Genomic DNA, 17,500 nt, shown 5'->3' with positions numbered 1-17,500 from the left:
CTTTTTTAAACAGGAGAAATTAGAGGTCAGACGGCAGCGAGGAGAAAATACAGACAAAAAGCAAGCAGATTGTGTGTGTGTATTAATTCAGCCAGGAAATGAGCAGCAGAAGCTTCAAGATGAGGAACTGCATGAAAAATGAACACAATTGGGCTCAAATAAACACACAGCAAGTGCAAGTTGAAACCTGAATTTGCATTAAAGGGGTGTGTGTGTGTGTGTGTGTGTGTGTGTGTGTGTGTGTGTGTGTAGAGAAACTGTGAGCACAAAATGAACTTAGAAACTCTTCTACATCCACAGGCTCCTCTGATTGTTTCCCACCTGCTCAATTGTAGATCTTCGTTCAGTGTCTTATCTTCTATAGTGTAGTTTTTCCTGTAGTTCTGCAGCTACTGAGCTCAGTGTTCTAACGTCTTTCCATCAGAGCCAGCATTACCCTTTTCAGAAGTTTGTGCTTCAGATCTTCTGCAGCATCGGACCAGACAGGCCTCTCCTAACATGCATCAGAAAGCCTCAAGTGCTCATGACCTTGTCTCTGGTTCACCTGTTGTCCATCCTTGGAGCACTTTTGGTGTGCACTAACCCCTGCATACCAGGATACACCACACAACACCTGCTGTTTTGGAGACTTTCTGACCCAGATGTCTAGACATCACAATTCAGCCCTTCTCAAAGTATTACTAGAGTTATGTTTTCCTTCAAACGTCAATTAAGAAGACATACATGATCAAGAGGTATCTGATGTTCTACAGGGCATCATAGACCCAGCCTTGACCAGACCTGGTGTCCCATGAAACCATCTCTTTTACACCTGTGTACAGATTTATAATCTCACTCTCCACCATCACCAGAACAGCACCACTTCCCTCATCCAGCAACACCCTGGATCCTCCTGAAAGTTGTCCTTCATGTCCTCTCAGGCACTTTATTTCCTCTGCATGTGCTTCATTATAGATTTACATACACACACACACACACAGATATTTAATCCAGCTGCTTTGTGAACGTGTTTGGTTTTTTTTTGTTTTGTTTTTTTACAAACGATATAAATAATATAATCTCTCTCTCTCTCTCTCTCTCTCTCTCACACACACACACACACACACACACACACACACACACACACACACGTTCTGAGAACAAATACAAATCGTCTTCTAGGAACATCATGGTCTCCATCTGCAAGGTGCTTTATATCAGATAAACTCGGACTTTTGGTTCAGTATGAACATAACAACCACACCGCAACTATTACTAATCGAGCTTTTAGGCCCGTGTGTGTGTGTGTGTGTGTGTGTGTGTTACCTATATATTAAACCCGTTTGGCTGGAGTGCGTCATTTGCTCTTAATTTCCTATTAACACCAAACTGGCGCCCCACAGTGGGTAATAATAATAATAATAATAATAATAATAATAATAATAATAATAATAATAATAATAATAATCCCCAGCCTGGGTGTATTTCTCTCCACAGCACTTACCGATGATGCCTCAGCAGATGTTCGCTTCAGCAGCTCTGGTGGTCTGAAGTTCAGCCTAAAATAATATCAATAATCAATAATCATCATGATGATGACTAGAATAAGATCGGGGTCGCGCGCTGTGCGCGTCCTGCTGCAGCACAATACAATGAGATTCCTCCAGCCCACTGCTGTCTCCTCACCTGTCCTCCACACACACTCAGAGATACTTCCAGATCTGGAGTCCGGGGTTATGAGCGCATAATAAGCGCTTTTGACATGTTTATTCGAGTTAAAATGGCGGACGCGGTGCCGGGAGCGCGCAAACAGCAGAGGCGCGCACGGGGTTTTAAATGGATCAGGGATTTGTGCGCGCGCGCGTGCATGCGTGCGTGTGTGTGTGTTAAGTAATGGTGTAGATCCTGCTGAACATGCCCGGGTGTGTTACATGATGCGGGATTAATTATGCACCTTTATTTTATTAGAAACGCGCGCGCTCTTGGTGATAGAACCTGTTGTTGAATGAGATCATTAATGCTTCAGAGACCGAGAAGAAATAAACAACGTGAGATTTAACCCTGAAAAAAACAGGAGCTCTGATTGGAGCAGGATTAGTCGAGGACACTCCTTTAACTCGCCCATCCATCTATCCATCCATCCGCCTGACGCACTGCGCATGTCACAACCTTCTCCAACCACACACACAACTGCTCAAGGCAACATTGTGTTTCAATTAAATCACTCATTACAGAGTTTCCTCATTAAAGTGCCGTGTGCAGGATGGAAGCGGAAGTGATCTGGGTTGCCAGGTATTCTGTTTTCGGGAAGCTATATTTAGATCATGCAGGACATCTAGAGGAGGAAACCAGGTCTGGAGAAACCACCTACTTGACTTTGTACAATTCCAAGTGTCATACGAAAAAAAGTGAAGATTTAAAATATATACACAAAAAACAACACTTATTATTATTATTATTATTATTATTATTATTCGAAACTTTATTATTATTATTATTATTATTATTATTATTATTATTATTCGAAACTTTATTATTATTATTATTATTTTATTTTTTATATTTTTTTGTTTTATTATTATTTTTATTATTATTATTTTATTTTTTATATTTATTTGTTTTATTATTTTTATTATTATTATTTTATTTTTATATTTATTTGTTTTATTATTTTTATTTTTATTATTAATATTATTTTATTTTTTATATTTATTATTATTATTGTTTTATTATTATTATTATTATTATTATTATTTTATTTTCATAATTATTATTTTTATTATTATTATATTATTATTATTTGTATTATTATTACATAGAATGAATAGAAATAAACTCTTGTAGCTGCAGTTGGAGGAAAATAATTAACGCGCTGAACTGATTATTTTCTGTGTTTTATTGTTTTTGCATCGCAACAACCTACTAATTTTATGATCTATTTATTGTTAAATCAGAGCACTTTATACATTCTGTATTCGTTTTCAGTTACTTTTAAATGTCTTGTTATATACATATTTGTGGTATAAACGACTCCTTACAGAAATATTCAACAACGGCTTCATATAATTACATTTTGTTTGTACATAAACAACACATTTTTTACTTAAATTATAGCTCAGTTATATGACATTAGGTGCAAATTGAAGGAGTATAATAATGGGGATTATGACACGTGTTACAGTCAGAGCTGCTGTGTGTTATGGAAAGTTAATCAACATCTTTGGACTAATCAGAATATATAATGTTTTCACACGTATTTTCCTTTTTTTTTTTTTTTTTTTTTTATATACCACCACCACCACTACTACTACAAATAACTACAACAATTACTACTACTACTAATAATAATACAATCCCAAACTCCCAAACAAAAATTAGGACATTGTGTAAAATTTTACTAAAACAGAATGCAATCATGTGCAAATCTCAAAAACACATTTTATTAATATAGAACATGTAAAACATAAACCTACATATACAATGTTGAAACTGATTTGTTGTGCCATTTTAAGGAATACAATAATATAAGGTTGAAATTAATGGCTGCAACAAGTCTAATAAAATGTCCAAATATGGAGCCATGTTTCCCACTGTTGCAGCATCAAGTCTCCTTTTACCAGGAGTCTGAAAACTGAGACCAGTCACTGGAGTTTCTCTAATCATATGCTGTATCCTGTTACAGCATTCTGCTTAACTGAATCCTTATATCATGAAATAAAAGAAAAAATAAAGTTTTCATTTATTTCGCAGATTTTTTATTTGCTGCGTACCCTGGTTGCTATGGATACGTAGCGATCCTCTGAACCGTCCAATCAACTAACGGATTTAGCGAATACGCCCGATCAACCAATCATGGTGAAGAAGGCGGGGCGTCTCGGAATGTGGCTGGGAAAACAATAAAAACAGTCCAGCCGGCTTTTCCTTCTCTTCGGCTCGCACTCCCTCTCCCCGGTTCGGTTCGGTTCGAGTCTACTCGGCTCGGCTCGGCGGTCGTGTCCTCGGTGCAGTCCGGAGACATGGCGAGTGCAGCAGACACCAAGCTCTATGACATTCTCGGTGTTTCTCCTTCGGCTTCCGAGAACGAGCTGAAGAAGGTAGCGTGTATTTCTCGAGCTTTCTGCGGCGGTGAGGCGCTCTGGGCCGGGGAGACGAGCAGCTCTCTGCGGGCGCGTTAGCATTAACCTGTGTGCCTTTACTTCCGACACAATGTTTATCATTTTAAAGAACAGATCTAAAGATAATTTAATATTAATTATAATATCATTTGATCTGATTTCTGTCCGGGGAGAAGAGCGCGAGAATATTCCGCCTGTGAATCCTGACAAAAGATGCTTTCCGCAGCGCTAGCATCCCTGACTAGCCTAAATTATCATTAGTTTATTAAACATTAATCATGATCCACAAATGAGGTTTATTTCTTATTAATCCTAAAAGTGTGATTTATTATATAGCGTCTTCAATACATCACTGACTTAATGGAAATGTAAATAAAATTATAATAAAATTGTGATTTTTTTTTTTTCTGTTTACATTCTGAGATATATGTTAATGTTTCAAAGCATTCAAATAATTCGTACAGACAATATATATATATATATATAAAGGCCAAGGAACATCAATACAGTGTATATATTTATATATTTTCATACCTAGGATTAGTCATGAGTATGCAAATTTGGAACCCGCCCATTTTTCCTCCCCACAGCAGTACACGTTAGTACGATAGATTTAGTAATTTGCATATTGGTTCCGATTGGTCTTAAAGAATGGCGTATATTTAGTGACATCACAACCTGCAACCTTATTGATTTAAAATTTATGATTTATGACAAACAACTTGAGTTTCCGACTGGGAATTCCGAGTTACATGACTTGCATGTTTCCGTATCGGTGGTAATTGTTTTGGTATGGAGTGCTGAGGAACTGATGATACGGATCTCTGAGTTTGGATAAGGGTTTATTTTTAATGTTAGAATTATTAATACGTCTTATAACTGCTTATTACAGGCGTATCGCAAACTGGCAAAGGAATATCACCCTGATAAGAATCCTAATGCAGGAGACAAGGTAGGAGATCATTATCATCATCAATAACATTATCGGCCCTGAGGGTGAAAGTCAAGTCTGAAGATCATGGTGTGTGTGTGTGTGTGTGTGTGTGGCAGTTTAAGGAGATCAGCTTTGCGTACGAGGTGTTGACTAACCCTGAGAAGAAGGAACTGTATGACCGGTATGGAGAGCAGGGCCTGCGTGAGGGAGGAGGAGGAGGAGCTGGGATGGAGGACATCTTCTCCCACATCTTTGGTGGAGGTCTGTTCGGTTTCATGGGGGGTCAGAGCAGCAGGAACCGGAACGGGGGACGGAGAAAGGGGGAGGACATGGTGCATCCACTCAAGTGAGTTCAACCTGTGTGTGTGTGTGTGTGTGTGTGTGCGCGCGCGCGCGCACTAACCAAGTATGTATGTACAATTATGTATGTTTCCGTGTTCCAGGGTGTCGTTAGAAGATCTCTACAATGGCAAGACCACCAAGCTGCAGCTGAGCAAGAACGTCCTGTGTAGCTCCTGCAACGGGTGAGAAATAAACTGGAGATGGATACTCTCAGAGATTTGTGATCAGAACGAAGGAGTTAGTGTGTGTGTGTGTGTGTGTGTGTGTGTGTTTTCAGTCAGGGAGGTAAGACTGGTGCGGTGCAGAAGTGTACTGCCTGCAGAGGGAGAGGGATGAGAATCATGATCAGACAGCTGGCTCCTGGTATGGTCCAGCAGATGCAGACGGTGTGTAATGACTGTAGCGGAGAAGGTAAGGATCAGTCAGATTCTGCTTCAGGATTAATAAACATCTGACTATCCAGGACTTAGAAGCATTGCTGAGTGTGTGTGTGTGTGTGTGTGTGTGTGTGTGTTTTGAACAGGTGAGGTGATCAGCGAGAGAGACAGGTGTAAACAATGTGAGGGGCGTAAAGTGTGTAAGGAGGTGAAGACGTTGGAGGTGCATGTGGACAAGGGAATGAAACACGGGCAGAAGATCACGTTCACTGGAGAAGCTGATCAGGCTCCCAACACCGATCCTGGAGATATCATACTGGTCCTGCAGGAGAAAGAACATGAGGTCTCTCACTCACATACTCACTCACACACACACATTATATTAACATTCGTGTTTAAACTAAATGCACTGCTGATTGAGTGAATTCTGTGTCTCTCTCTTTGTGTGTGTGTGTGTTTGTGTGTAGGAGTTCCGTAGAGATGGTAATGACCTGCACATCTGCAAGACAATCGGCCTGGTGGAGGCACTGTGTGGCTTCCAGCTCACTCTCGCGCACCTTGACGGGCGACACCTTCTCATCAAATACCCTGCTGGAAAGGTCATCGAGCCAGGTGTGTGTGTGTGTGTGTGTGTGTGTTTTGCCTTCATGTAAGATGTAAATAGAAACAGGTTTGTATTTGGGCATGTCCTTCATTTGTGATTGAAATGGACCCAGGTGTGTATGTGGGCGTTTCCTTCATGTATGTGATTTAGAGACAGGTGTGGCAATGTGGGTGTGTCCTCTATAGTTGAACAAGCCACGCCCACAGGTGACTACAGTGTGTGGGTGTTGCAGGTGCGGTGAGGGTGGTGCGTGGAGAAGGCATGCCTCAGTACAGGAACCCTTTTGAGAAAGGAGATCTGTACATCAAGTTTGACGTTCGGTTCCCAGATAACGGCTGGATCAGCACTGAGAAGCTCACGGTACCGATAACGCGCATAAACCTGTAATTTAACACGCTTATATAAAAGGGTGCCATTACATATACGGTGTGTGTGCAGGAACTGGAGTATCTGTTACCGTCACGTGACGAGGACACGGTCATCGTGGCCGACACGGAGGAGGTGGACCTACAAGAGTTCGACATGAGCCAAGGGTCATCTGGAGGTCAACGGCGCGAGGTGTATAACGACAGCTCAGATGAGGAGGGCGGTCCACATGGGCCGGGGGTGCAGTGCGCCCACCAATAACGTGTCTCACATACACACACTCTTATATATACACACACACACACACACACACACACACACACATCAGTATCACACCTTGAACAAACCCTTTGACTCCGCCCCAGACCCGCCCACCCTCACCCGTCTGTATTACGACGCCTGATTGCGCAGCTACGAAGTATCGTTAAACATACACGGCTGTTTATTTCCCCCTCGTGTTACAATCGACACGTGACTCCGGAACAACTGTACATTTGGAAACCGGAACTCCGGATTTTTCAGGGCGGGATTTATCTTTTGCACGTTTGTTGTTCGTTATCGTTACGCTAGCTAGAGAACCGCGGAGTCGCGTTAGAGTTCTAACAAAGGAACATTTCTGATTGATCTTAAATGAATACTTTACTATTCTATGCCATTTTCTGAACTTGGTGGTTTAATCGACTTTTTCCGTTTCGAGTTCCTGGTTAGGAATCCGTCTGAAATTTTAAGGGGAACGTTTGGACGACGGTCGGAAATTTTGAGTTACTAACAGTGAAAGTGTCCTGCTGGAAGCCCCGCCCACTTTTCTGCCCGTCCATACCTTTATTAGTACCATCTCACCTCGCCTCGATTTCACTGCATGTAGGGTGCGCCGATGTGGATTCTTCTCTTTATTTTCTCTTCTCCTTCTCTGCCTCACCTCCCTCATCAATCTCTCCTCTCTTATTATTCTACCCTTTTACTTTCTATTTCTCTTCTCACCCTCCTTTTTTCTCTCTGTTTTCTTCCTTTCAACTTCCTCTTTCCTCTCTTCCCCTTGTACTGTAAAGCTGCTGAATGCACACACGACTCGTTCACATCGTCTCAGACTGGAATGTCAGACTCTCGTATCTTCAGAAACACACACACACACACACACACACACGTCTATTCAAACGAACGAGAAGCAAAGGATAGAAAAGAAGTGTAGAAGGGTTGTTTTTAATTCCTTACCACCATCATTGTCATTGTAGACTTTTATATACTGTACACACCACTGAAAAGCAATTGTGTATAGGATTTAACTTATAAACACACACACACACACCTGATACAGTGCAGAATAGAGACGAGGACATCGTGGGAAAAAAGTTCAATAAAACATTTGTGTCTAAAACACACTCGTCTGTCATCTGTTGGTTTTGTTTTTTTATCCACCAGCATCAGAAGACAATTTTAATAATAAATCTTAAATATGTACAAACTGAGCCTTTTATAGTAAAGCCATGCACACACACACACACGTGATGCTGGAACACGTCAACACGTTACTGACCAGTAAGTAGACACGCCTCGTTCCTGATTAAACTGGTGATCTGATGTCTGAGGAGCCACAGAGACCAGATGTTTTTGGAGGTGAATGGAAAAGAAAAATCACCTTTATATTAGCATGTGAGTGTCGACTTCTAAACATCAGAAATTAGTCAACATTAAAATCTGAAATGTTTGAACAGAATTTTTCTGCTACTTGTTTACATCATTAGTCTGCTTCCTAAAAGCAGATAAAACTCCCCCTCAGACTTCCCAGTTAGAAGATGGATGATTTAGTGAACAGGTTTTCTCTCCTTGTGATTTTATATCTATACTGTAACGATCCATCATCCAGGCGGCACGCAGAATAGTTCTGGTTCCTGTGCTGTACTTTCAACTTCAGTCCTTCACCTGGACACAGACACCCCTAAATAGTACCACCTCAATGAGCAGGAAAGGTTCAGGTTTGTACCCTCTGGTGCTTCAGCACAGTGGATCAATGTTTCTTGAGTTCTAAAATGCAGTTAGATTTCATAAATCAGATCAGGAACAAGTGATTCTAATTATTTCATAATCCACCTTAAAAAAAAAAAAAGCAATTAATTGATTAGTAATTCATGTATTAACTAACAAAATGATAAATTACTTAAATTATAATTAATTAACTGATTGTTCTATTAATTAAGTCTCACCAATTATCTAATTAACAGATATTTCAGTTCATGTGACAAGTAAAAATCAGCTCTTAATCGCACCGAGTGAACAGCTACGACTGACTGGCTGATTCCTTGTACAGTGGAAGGGAAGAAGAGTTTGTGGATTTTGAAGATAAATAAAAGATGAACTGATGTGTAATATAGCAGATTCCACTAATCACGACGTGAATCAGCTGCTGAAAACGTACACAGAATATGGACAGGGTCAAACACACACACACACGTTTAATTGTGTTTTCTGATATTGATGAATTTTTATTGAAACCGTGAAGCAGGAATGAATCTGAAGAATAATTTGTTATTAATCTTATAATAAAAAAAAAGTCCCCTACGTTACAGTTTTGCCCAAAAACACAATTTTCTTTTTGTTTTATAAAAATAGGAATGTTGATTTTGGGAGGATTTTACTCCTGAACAGAGACATGGGTTTCTGATTAGTGCAGTAGCTCGTAGTGGTCTGAGGTTTAAGACTACAGAAAGAGTTTCAGCAGGTAGCGATGGGTTAATCAGGAGTTTCAGGGTGGGCGCAGTCTTCTGGGGTTTTAATCTGCTGTTATGGTCCGTTTTTCACACCGAGCATCTTCTCCTGTAGGGTGAAAAATTATGATTTTATTGCAGTAAAACACAGGCACTGATCTGATCTTTAAAACAAACCCCAGCATCATACAATCTGCTCAGATGTTCAGCTTTCTACACAATAAAGCTGAGACTCAGCACACCCCATGTGGAGACCTGCCCATCACACCTGCATTGTTCCTACTGTACAGCAGGTTCAAGATAGATTTTCTCAGGGATATAGTAAGCACTGCTCAAAAAATATAGAAAATCACACCTTAATCATGCCTTCGAGCTTCACTGCGTCGGCAGCAAATTTCCGGATGCCATCAGAGAGCTTCTCTACTGCCATGCGGTCCTCGTTGTGCAGCCAACGGAAGGTTTTCTCATCCATGTGGATCTTCTCCAGATCACAAGCCTTGGCTACACACACACACACACACACACACACAGATAAATGATTCCCCCACCCAGACATTCTCTTAACCATCTCAGGAGAGCTCTTGATGCTGACCTTTCTCTGGAGTGAGAGTGGTGACCACAGTGCTGTGATCCTGGCTCAGCTCTCCCAGCAGCCCTGGAGATATGGTGAGAAGATCGCATCCGGCCAACGCCTTGACCTCTCCAGTGTTCCTGAAGGACGCGCCCATCACCACGGTGCTGTAATCAAACTTCTTATAATAGTTGTAGATCTTTGTTACGCTGACAACACCTGCATGACAACAGAGCGAGAACATCTGGATTACAGGTGAAGCGCCAAGACGAGCTTTGAGCAGAGTGCTGAACTTCATCCTTCCACTTATACTCTAAACCTTCACTTCTATAAATGTTTTTAAACGAGCGGTTTGAAAAAAGAAACACGATTCATCAAAAAAAAAATCAGAGTCCAACAACACAGTGATTAAATTTGTACAAACATTTCAATCTAATGTCGAATAAACTAAACAGAATAAACAACGAGGTTGAGGGTGGATTTTAATGATACTTATTAGATCGGATTATACTGGTCAACGTGTAAATAACAGCATGTGGTGTCAGTGATTCACCACTAGAGGCCGCTCACAGTATCAGCTGGATTATTGATAATAGCCAGCGATCAACTATCAGTGCAGATTACTCGGTCAACCTCTAGAAATGGGAGTGGTTCTGTGAAAGTTTATTTGAGACTCCTCACAAGAAGACACGTCACCTCAATTTCCGTTACGTACCAATTACTACATTCATACATTCCAATCCCCCACATACCGGGGTCCTCATGTGGCTCAAAGCTTTTACGCTCTGTGTTTTCTTTGTGCCAGTCCAGGATGCGTCCTACAAAAGGTGAAATGAGGGTGACCTTGCCCTCGGCACATGCCACCGCCTGGGCGAAGGAGAACAGCAGGGTCATGTTACAGTGGATGCCATATTTCTCCTCCAGCTCCCTGAGAACAACGAGTATAAACAAAAGTCATCAAAATAAAAGTCACTCGCTATAATTTAGTCATTTCATATTTAATAATAAATAAAACCGACCGTCCAGCCTGGATGCCCTCCCACGTGGAGGAGAGCTTGATGAGCACGCGGTCCTTGCTCACTCCAGCTTCCTCGTACAAAGTGATGAGTCGCCGTGCTCGAGCCACCATCTCATCTTTATCGAACGATAACCTTGAGAAGAAAAAGAATCTCCAGTCTCCGAGGTTTTACATTAACATAAGAAGGAAACGCGTCAAAAGCTGGACAAGACGTGGTACCTAGCATCCACCTCTGTGGAGACTCGACCGGGAATCTTCTTCAGGATCTCCACGCCGAAGCTGACGAATAGCTTGTCCATCGTGTTGGTGATCTGCTCTTCTTCGGTCCTAGAAATATAATTGTTTTTGGAGGTTACGGTCATTAATTAATTTAAAACGATTAAGACAATAAATTACTAAATTTGAGAAATCAAAACTCGTACAGAACATTCAGTCCAGGTTCACATTCTGACGGTCATAAATAAGTTATTACATAGTGAAACTCATAGCACTGTTATTACTTCTATATTGAAATGCAGAGGTTCTTCACAACCCATGAGAACGTGTGCAGGTGTGGAAGGTCTCTTACCCGCCGTTTGCGATGCCGTATTTAATAGCCTGGTCCAGGAGGTGCTGATAATTGGGCATCTTCGCTGCTGCCAGGATGAGCGATGGGTTGGTGGTTGCATCCTGAGGCTTGTATTCTTCAATGGCTGTGGATGTCAGAAGAAGAAATGCAATGAGAGCTCAGCGGTTACCTTATTCCTTATCTTCATTCTGCCTTACAGAAAGCTAGGGAAAATGCTAATTTAATTATGGGTTTGTGACTCAGACTTTAGTAAAGTAACAGACATTAACAATAACAGTCTCTCGGCACATCCATCTTCACGCACAAGGATCCCAACCGGGTCTGATGGCGACACCGACTACAGACTTGGGTTTCGATTTTTTGTGATTAAAAAAAAATAATAATCTTTCAGGATCATTTTGGTTCAAACAACCAGATCGAATGCAGTTTCAGTTAAAAATCACATGACAATTCCTGCAGGACTACTGAGGCCACGCCCCCTACAGGCACTGTGCATTTCTTAAATCACATACACATGTCAAACATGGACCTGTTGTCCCTCTGCAGGACTTTGCACGTGCAGGTCTTCTAGGTTCACACTGCACATCTCCTGAATCTGTAAATACATGGCCTGTTCAGAAAGGGAGAGACGTGAGGCTGCGTGTTTAATCATTTACAGCCGGACTGTGCAAACGTTCTGTATCTGTTCCCTGATCAGGTTTCATGCAATTATTCAAAGCGAGAACATTTGAAAGAGAAGTGAAGTGTTTGTCCAATCTTGCGCCATATTACTTCACACGCCGGTTGCTAAAGCACGTTCAAACAGAACGTTCTGAAAGAGAGTCGATTTTCAGATGCAACGTTCACACCTGTAACTCAAATCTAAATCACGTTGGCTTATACTCCAAGACACTGATCAAGTTAATGGCGGGTTTGAATGATAACCATCGGAACTGGAGCTCGGTCATGTTCTTTAGTGCTGCATGATTAAACAGGACACTTTCATACTGTAACCCCTCCCCCTGACTCCGCCCCCACACCATACAAATCATTAGCAATCTTCAAAAAAAAAAAAAAAAAAAGGTTAAAACACATTTAATAATAATGATGATTGCAAAATTCATGTACTGTGAAACATGTACTGGATCTTAAACTTCAGCAGAAAAACAGGTCAATAATGTAAAAGGACATTCCCTGTTGGTTTGGGCAAAATGTTCTAAAGATCATATTTTTTGTGACAGTGTTAAGTGATTTGTTATTTAATTCAGCTGGACCATTCACGAAAAAAAAGGTTTACATTAGGGCAAATGCTAATTCATTTTGAAAACCTTTATAGTTTTACAAACATTTTAGCATCATCACTAATCTGCTGAAAGAAGAAGAAGAATCTGTGTGCAATTTCCTTAATAACCAATCAAGTGGACTCATGACACCATTTATTATATCGCAACGATAATCGCAACATGACAACATTTCCCCCCAAATCTTGCAGCCCCAATTTTCTTTATGTCAACTTTATAATAAATACATTTTTATTTTACGCAACAAGAGAAATCAGATTTCTTGAACATGAGCACAGTAAGTTTGATATTAATACACGACAATTCCAAACAATTCTGCATCACCTGCAGTCTGATGTTTCTTCAGTTCAGCACAAGTTCTTACAAATTACTGCCTGGTGCAGAAAAAGGAAGTTGTGGCTTCATCTTAAATCTTCAATAAACTTGTACAGAGGCATAAAAAAGATGCTAAAATATGACAAACGTCTTTTTGCCAGCCACATGAGTTTCTTCCCCAAACTGTAACTACAAAGTTGGAGGCACACAATTGTATAGGATGAAGATCTGCTTTTCATGGGTTGGAGTGGAAGATCTCCTGCTATAGAGCTCTGACCATGGTGAACGTAAACTTCTGACCTTCTCCAGTACTGAACTTCACTTAAAATATGAAATAATTCCATTATTAAAAAAAAGAAGAAAGAATCAGGTATCTTCTACAGTCTATACTACTTTATCATCATCTGTCACTTGCAGGGAAAGTATGATGTGTGTTTTTTATAAATGTATTGTTTATTTATAAATATTAATTCTGTTCTGGTCTCAGGGTTTAAAAAGTGAACTTTGAACAGAGTTTGAGTATGAAGACTTTCTCGAGTGTGTTCCAGACGGAGTGTGAGACAGGACACACTCGATACACAGACTAAAAGCCAAAAAGTGACCCGATACGCCTGGGTTTTGTCTCGTCATACTGACTTCGCAAGGTATGAGGAAATGTTTACTTCTTGCGCCAGAGACACCGAGCAAAGACCAGATTGCTTCAAACTTCCTTATTCAAGATAATTTAATGAAACATGGCCAGATGGTGTGATCTGGACAGAGTTCTGCACAAAAATCATCACACACACACACACACACACACAGCTCAGATTTGTACAGGCTGGTATTGAGAAAGTCTTTTAAAGCTCAGTGAGGACTGATGTGATAATACACTGATCTTTTAACCATTTCCCGATAACCAGTGTTTACACTGCGGGTCACACCTGCAGCCTCGAACCCGAACCCGAATGAGGGACAGGGAATAGATGATGAGCAGATGATGGGTCTCAGAGACTCAGAAACTCCTTTAACATGTTTTTTTCACCCAATTATCTTTTCTATTTAAGGTAACACCGTGCTGCATTTATACAGATCACAGTTTGTGATGTTATAATGAATTAAACATTAATAAAATACTAAACAGAACGCGATGTTTTATTGTTGAACACAAATCAGTAGAATCCTGCAGACCGGCGACGGCTGATGACGTCACAGCTAAGCTCAGGGCGAACAGAAAACTTCCGTACGGTGCACTACAGAAATGAAAACGAACTTAAAATAACTATGAATTGTTTACACAGCTATATCGCGTCAACGACGTCATTAATCAACGGTCAATATAGCGATATTAACCTGCATTAGCAATAACGCTAGCTTGCTAACAGGCTAACCCGAGCCGGGAAGTGCTAACGGCTAAGTGTTTTACCGTTAAAGTCTCCCGTATCGGCGACCACCACAGTGTACTTCTTCAGCTGCACCAGCGCAGACTCCATCTTCCGCCGCTTGTCAGGAGACTGAGACATGATGCTGAGGGGGGCCTTTTATACCGATACAGAGGCGCGCGCAGGAGAACCTCAGATCCGAGCACGAGGACACGGTCACATGGGGGCGGGGTTTCCCTGCTGTTACTGATAGAAAGGGGCGGGGCGATCACCCCAACCCCCCCTCCTCCCCCGTGTGAGTGGCATTTCTGGTAGCCAATGACAAACCATAAACACGTCACGCTACTGATCACCTAAACCAATAGTATGAAAAAGGAGGAACCTCCTCCCAGGGACAGTGTTTCCGTTTTTCAGAGTTCAATAAACTTCATTCATTCATCAATTATTCACCCTCTTTCTTCTCCTCCACCACCGGTTAATCAAAAACATGTTTATTTCTCATTTAATTCACTTTAAACCTTCCACTTTAGTTACCACAAGATTCTAAAACTTTAACTTCTTTATATAAATACATGTTTTTTTTTAACTAAAATATCAAATCATTAAAACCAAATCTCACCGAAATGAACAGAATCATCAGTTTGCATTGAAATAAATGAAATACTGAGATCCTGCTTTTACTGACACTGTTATAGACCTAAAATATATCACCCGGGTATTCAAAGTAGATAATGTAGATAAATGTAAATAATTAATTTAAAATAAATAATGTATATATGCAAATATGTATAATCTATGTATATTTATATATGCTTCAAGCATTATTTACACATAGAGTAATAAAAAATATATTTTCCAATTAATTCCAATTCGTTTTCCAATTACTTGTGCTTTCATGTAATTTTTTATTTTAATTTTTTCAATGTTAAATTGTGTATCGTCTATAAGCTAAATGTAGTGTTGTTATTTACGTCTGTACTTCTGAGAGTCACCAAAAGCTGGAACCAAATTCTGTGCGTCAACACACGTGACCAATAAACCTGATTCTGTCCAAAAATGTCAAAATGTAAAAATGCGAAATGTATTTAATATTATCAGAGGAAAAAAATACGTGTGCTATTAGGAAAATAGTCTATAGTCTAATCTAATCTAATCTAAATCTAAATGTGCAATAAATATACTTTGCAACGAGTATTTTACCTTCTTTAAACCACGTAAAAATGTATTATTATTATTATTATTATTATTATTATTATTATTATTATTATTATTGGAATGTGACTGGAATGATTTCTGCCTTTTCTTTACTTCTCGACTAGAGGTCGCTGTTTCACCTCTGTGATGACTGTCATGTTCGGAACTGGGCCTGTTTATGCTCCTGAAAAGCTGCAAGTTTTCATAGAGCTTGAAGAGCAGAAGAAGGAGGAGAAAGAAAACAGAGAGAGAGAGAGAGAGAGAGAGAAAGAAAGAAAGAGAGAGATTTCATAAGGTTTTAAAAGCTATTGGACACAGGACAGGATTTTCTCTACAGGACAGTGAAGGTAAGGTGATGTGTTTATTATAAAGGGATTTATTTGTGTGTGTGTATATATATATATATATATGTGTGTGGTGTGTGTGTGTGTGTGTGTGTGTGTGTGTGTGTGTGTGTGTGAGACCTCAGATTATTAAAAATGATATTAAAAATAATTTCAGTGTATAATTATCAGCCGATTATTCAGTATTTTATATTCAGCACACGTCACACACATTACCGTGGGTTTATCTTAAAGCTGAGCCTGACAGCATGATCTGACATCTTCATCTCCTCTAATCCCTCTTCTAAACACTCCAATCCACACCATACACCATTAATCTCCAACATCAATGCCAAAACTACTGCAAACACCCTAAAAAAAAACAACGACAAAAATACAACTTATTTTGCATTCTATCAACAAAACCTGGGACGGTTTTCTCCTGCACTATAACGAGGATTCACTTCTTTAATTGGATTGTACACCTTTCAGTAGAAACATTAAAGCCTGAGTCTCGTATGTAAATCTCTTTTTTTTAACGAGTTGGAAAGTTTGCGTCCATTTTGACGCATCCCTCATTAAAGTGTGTCATGAGTTTAGGTTCAAACAGAGAGAATTAATATCAGGAAAACCTGCTCTCTCTCTCTCACACACACACACACACACACACACACACACACACACACACACACACACACACACACACACACACACAGAGCTGAGAAATCATACAAATTTCAGTGGAGTGAAAAATATCAACATTCCAAAAATTCCCACTGAAAGTCCCTCCCAGAGATACCACACACAAACACACACTCTGTGTGTGTGTGTGTGTGTGTGTGTGTGTGTGTGTGTGTGTGTGTGTGCGCACAGTGTAAAACCACTACGCAAGGTTATATTTATATTTGGGGTGTCTAGTGAAATCTCAGGCCGCAGAACTTTTCTCTAAACTTCTCAAAAACATGTGGGCTGTGTGTCTAACATTCCACTGTGAAATCTCATGGCAAAGAACTTTATTTTAGCTGGAAGTTCTGGTGAACTTTTTGGTTCTTTGGAGTGCTGAGGAAACAAGAAACATCACTGAGATTGTAATGTGGATGTGAATCGAACTCAGTTTCTGTTTTTCTGTTGAAGTGGGTAGTGGGAGCTCAGTGGTAAAGCCTGTGGGCTACTGAAGGAAGGTTATGGGTTCAAGGCCCAGTAACACCAAGCTGCTGCTCTTAAGCAAGGCTCTTAATCCTTTGTGTTTGGGGGGTCAGTGGTATCATGGCTGACCCTTAACATCGATGGGATTTATGAAGAAAGAATTTCAATGTGCTGTATAAGTATAAAAGCACCTTTTTTCAAGTTTTTGTGGTTGAAAGACGTCTGGGGTAAGAGGACACGGGGTGTGACCTTCAACTACCCTGTTCTTGCTTGTGCCGCAGGAAGTTGAGCATTTAATAAAACGT

At 40.2% G+C, this 17,500-nt stretch overlaps 4 protein-coding genes across 5 annotated transcripts in view; 2 read left to right on the top strand and 2 right to left on the bottom strand.

The window, feature by feature from the left end:
• ppp6r2b (protein phosphatase 6, regulatory subunit 2b) overlaps window positions 1-2,078 on the bottom strand; it is an 18,298-nt gene extending 16,220 nt beyond the window's left edge. Inside the window, exons 1-2 of one of the 2 annotated variants that reach the window (XM_083552933.1) lie at window positions 1,666-2,078; window positions 1,484-1,538 (exon numbers count right to left, since the gene is read on the bottom strand). The gene's annotated coding sequence lies outside the window, so the exon portion shown is untranslated. Of the gene's footprint in view, window positions 1-1,483 lie in introns of both variants that reach the window. The other variant, XM_083552934.1, reaches the window with a different exon arrangement.
• Window positions 2,079-3,846: 1,768 nt separating this feature from the next.
• dnaja2b (DnaJ heat shock protein family (Hsp40) member A2b) lies at window positions 3,847-8,092 on the top strand. The gene is made up of 9 exons (XM_083553078.1): window positions 3,847-4,073; window positions 4,987-5,046; window positions 5,145-5,374; window positions 5,472-5,552; window positions 5,648-5,781; window positions 5,894-6,090; window positions 6,215-6,359; window positions 6,584-6,711; window positions 6,790-8,092. The coding sequence occupies exons 1-9, from the start codon at window positions 3,996-3,998 to the stop codon at window positions 6,976-6,978; spliced, it is 1,242 nt and encodes a 413-aa protein (XP_083409204.1). The 5' UTR covers window positions 3,847-3,995; the 3' UTR covers window positions 6,979-8,092.
• A 1,084-nt stretch (window positions 8,093-9,176) lies between these two features.
• taldo1 (transaldolase 1) lies at window positions 9,177-14,766 on the bottom strand. The gene is made up of 8 exons (XM_083553123.1): window positions 14,577-14,766; window positions 11,577-11,700; window positions 11,228-11,335; window positions 11,010-11,141; window positions 10,743-10,918; window positions 10,012-10,209; window positions 9,775-9,920; window positions 9,177-9,528 (listed from the first exon to the last, which is right to left on the bottom strand). Exons 1-8 carry the CDS (start codon window positions 14,671-14,673, stop codon window positions 9,496-9,498), a joined length of 1,014 nt encoding a protein of 337 aa, XP_083409249.1. The 5' UTR covers window positions 14,674-14,766; the 3' UTR covers window positions 9,177-9,495.
• Window positions 14,767-15,911: 1,145 nt separating this feature from the next.
• tspan4a (tetraspanin 4a) overlaps window positions 15,912-17,500 on the top strand; it is a 100,401-nt gene continuing 98,812 nt past the window's right edge. Inside the window, exon 1 of the mRNA XM_083553129.1 lies at window positions 15,912-16,073. The gene's annotated coding sequence lies outside the window, so the exon portion shown is untranslated. The remainder of the gene's footprint in view (window positions 16,074-17,500) is intronic.

This window comes from Silurus aristotelis (genome assembly GCF_946808225.1).
Source record: "Silurus aristotelis genome assembly, chromosome: 10".
Classification (NCBI taxonomy): Eukaryota; Metazoa; Chordata; class Actinopteri; order Siluriformes; family Siluridae; genus Silurus; species Silurus aristotelis.
This window is presented reverse-complemented; position numbering and strand designations above follow the sequence as displayed.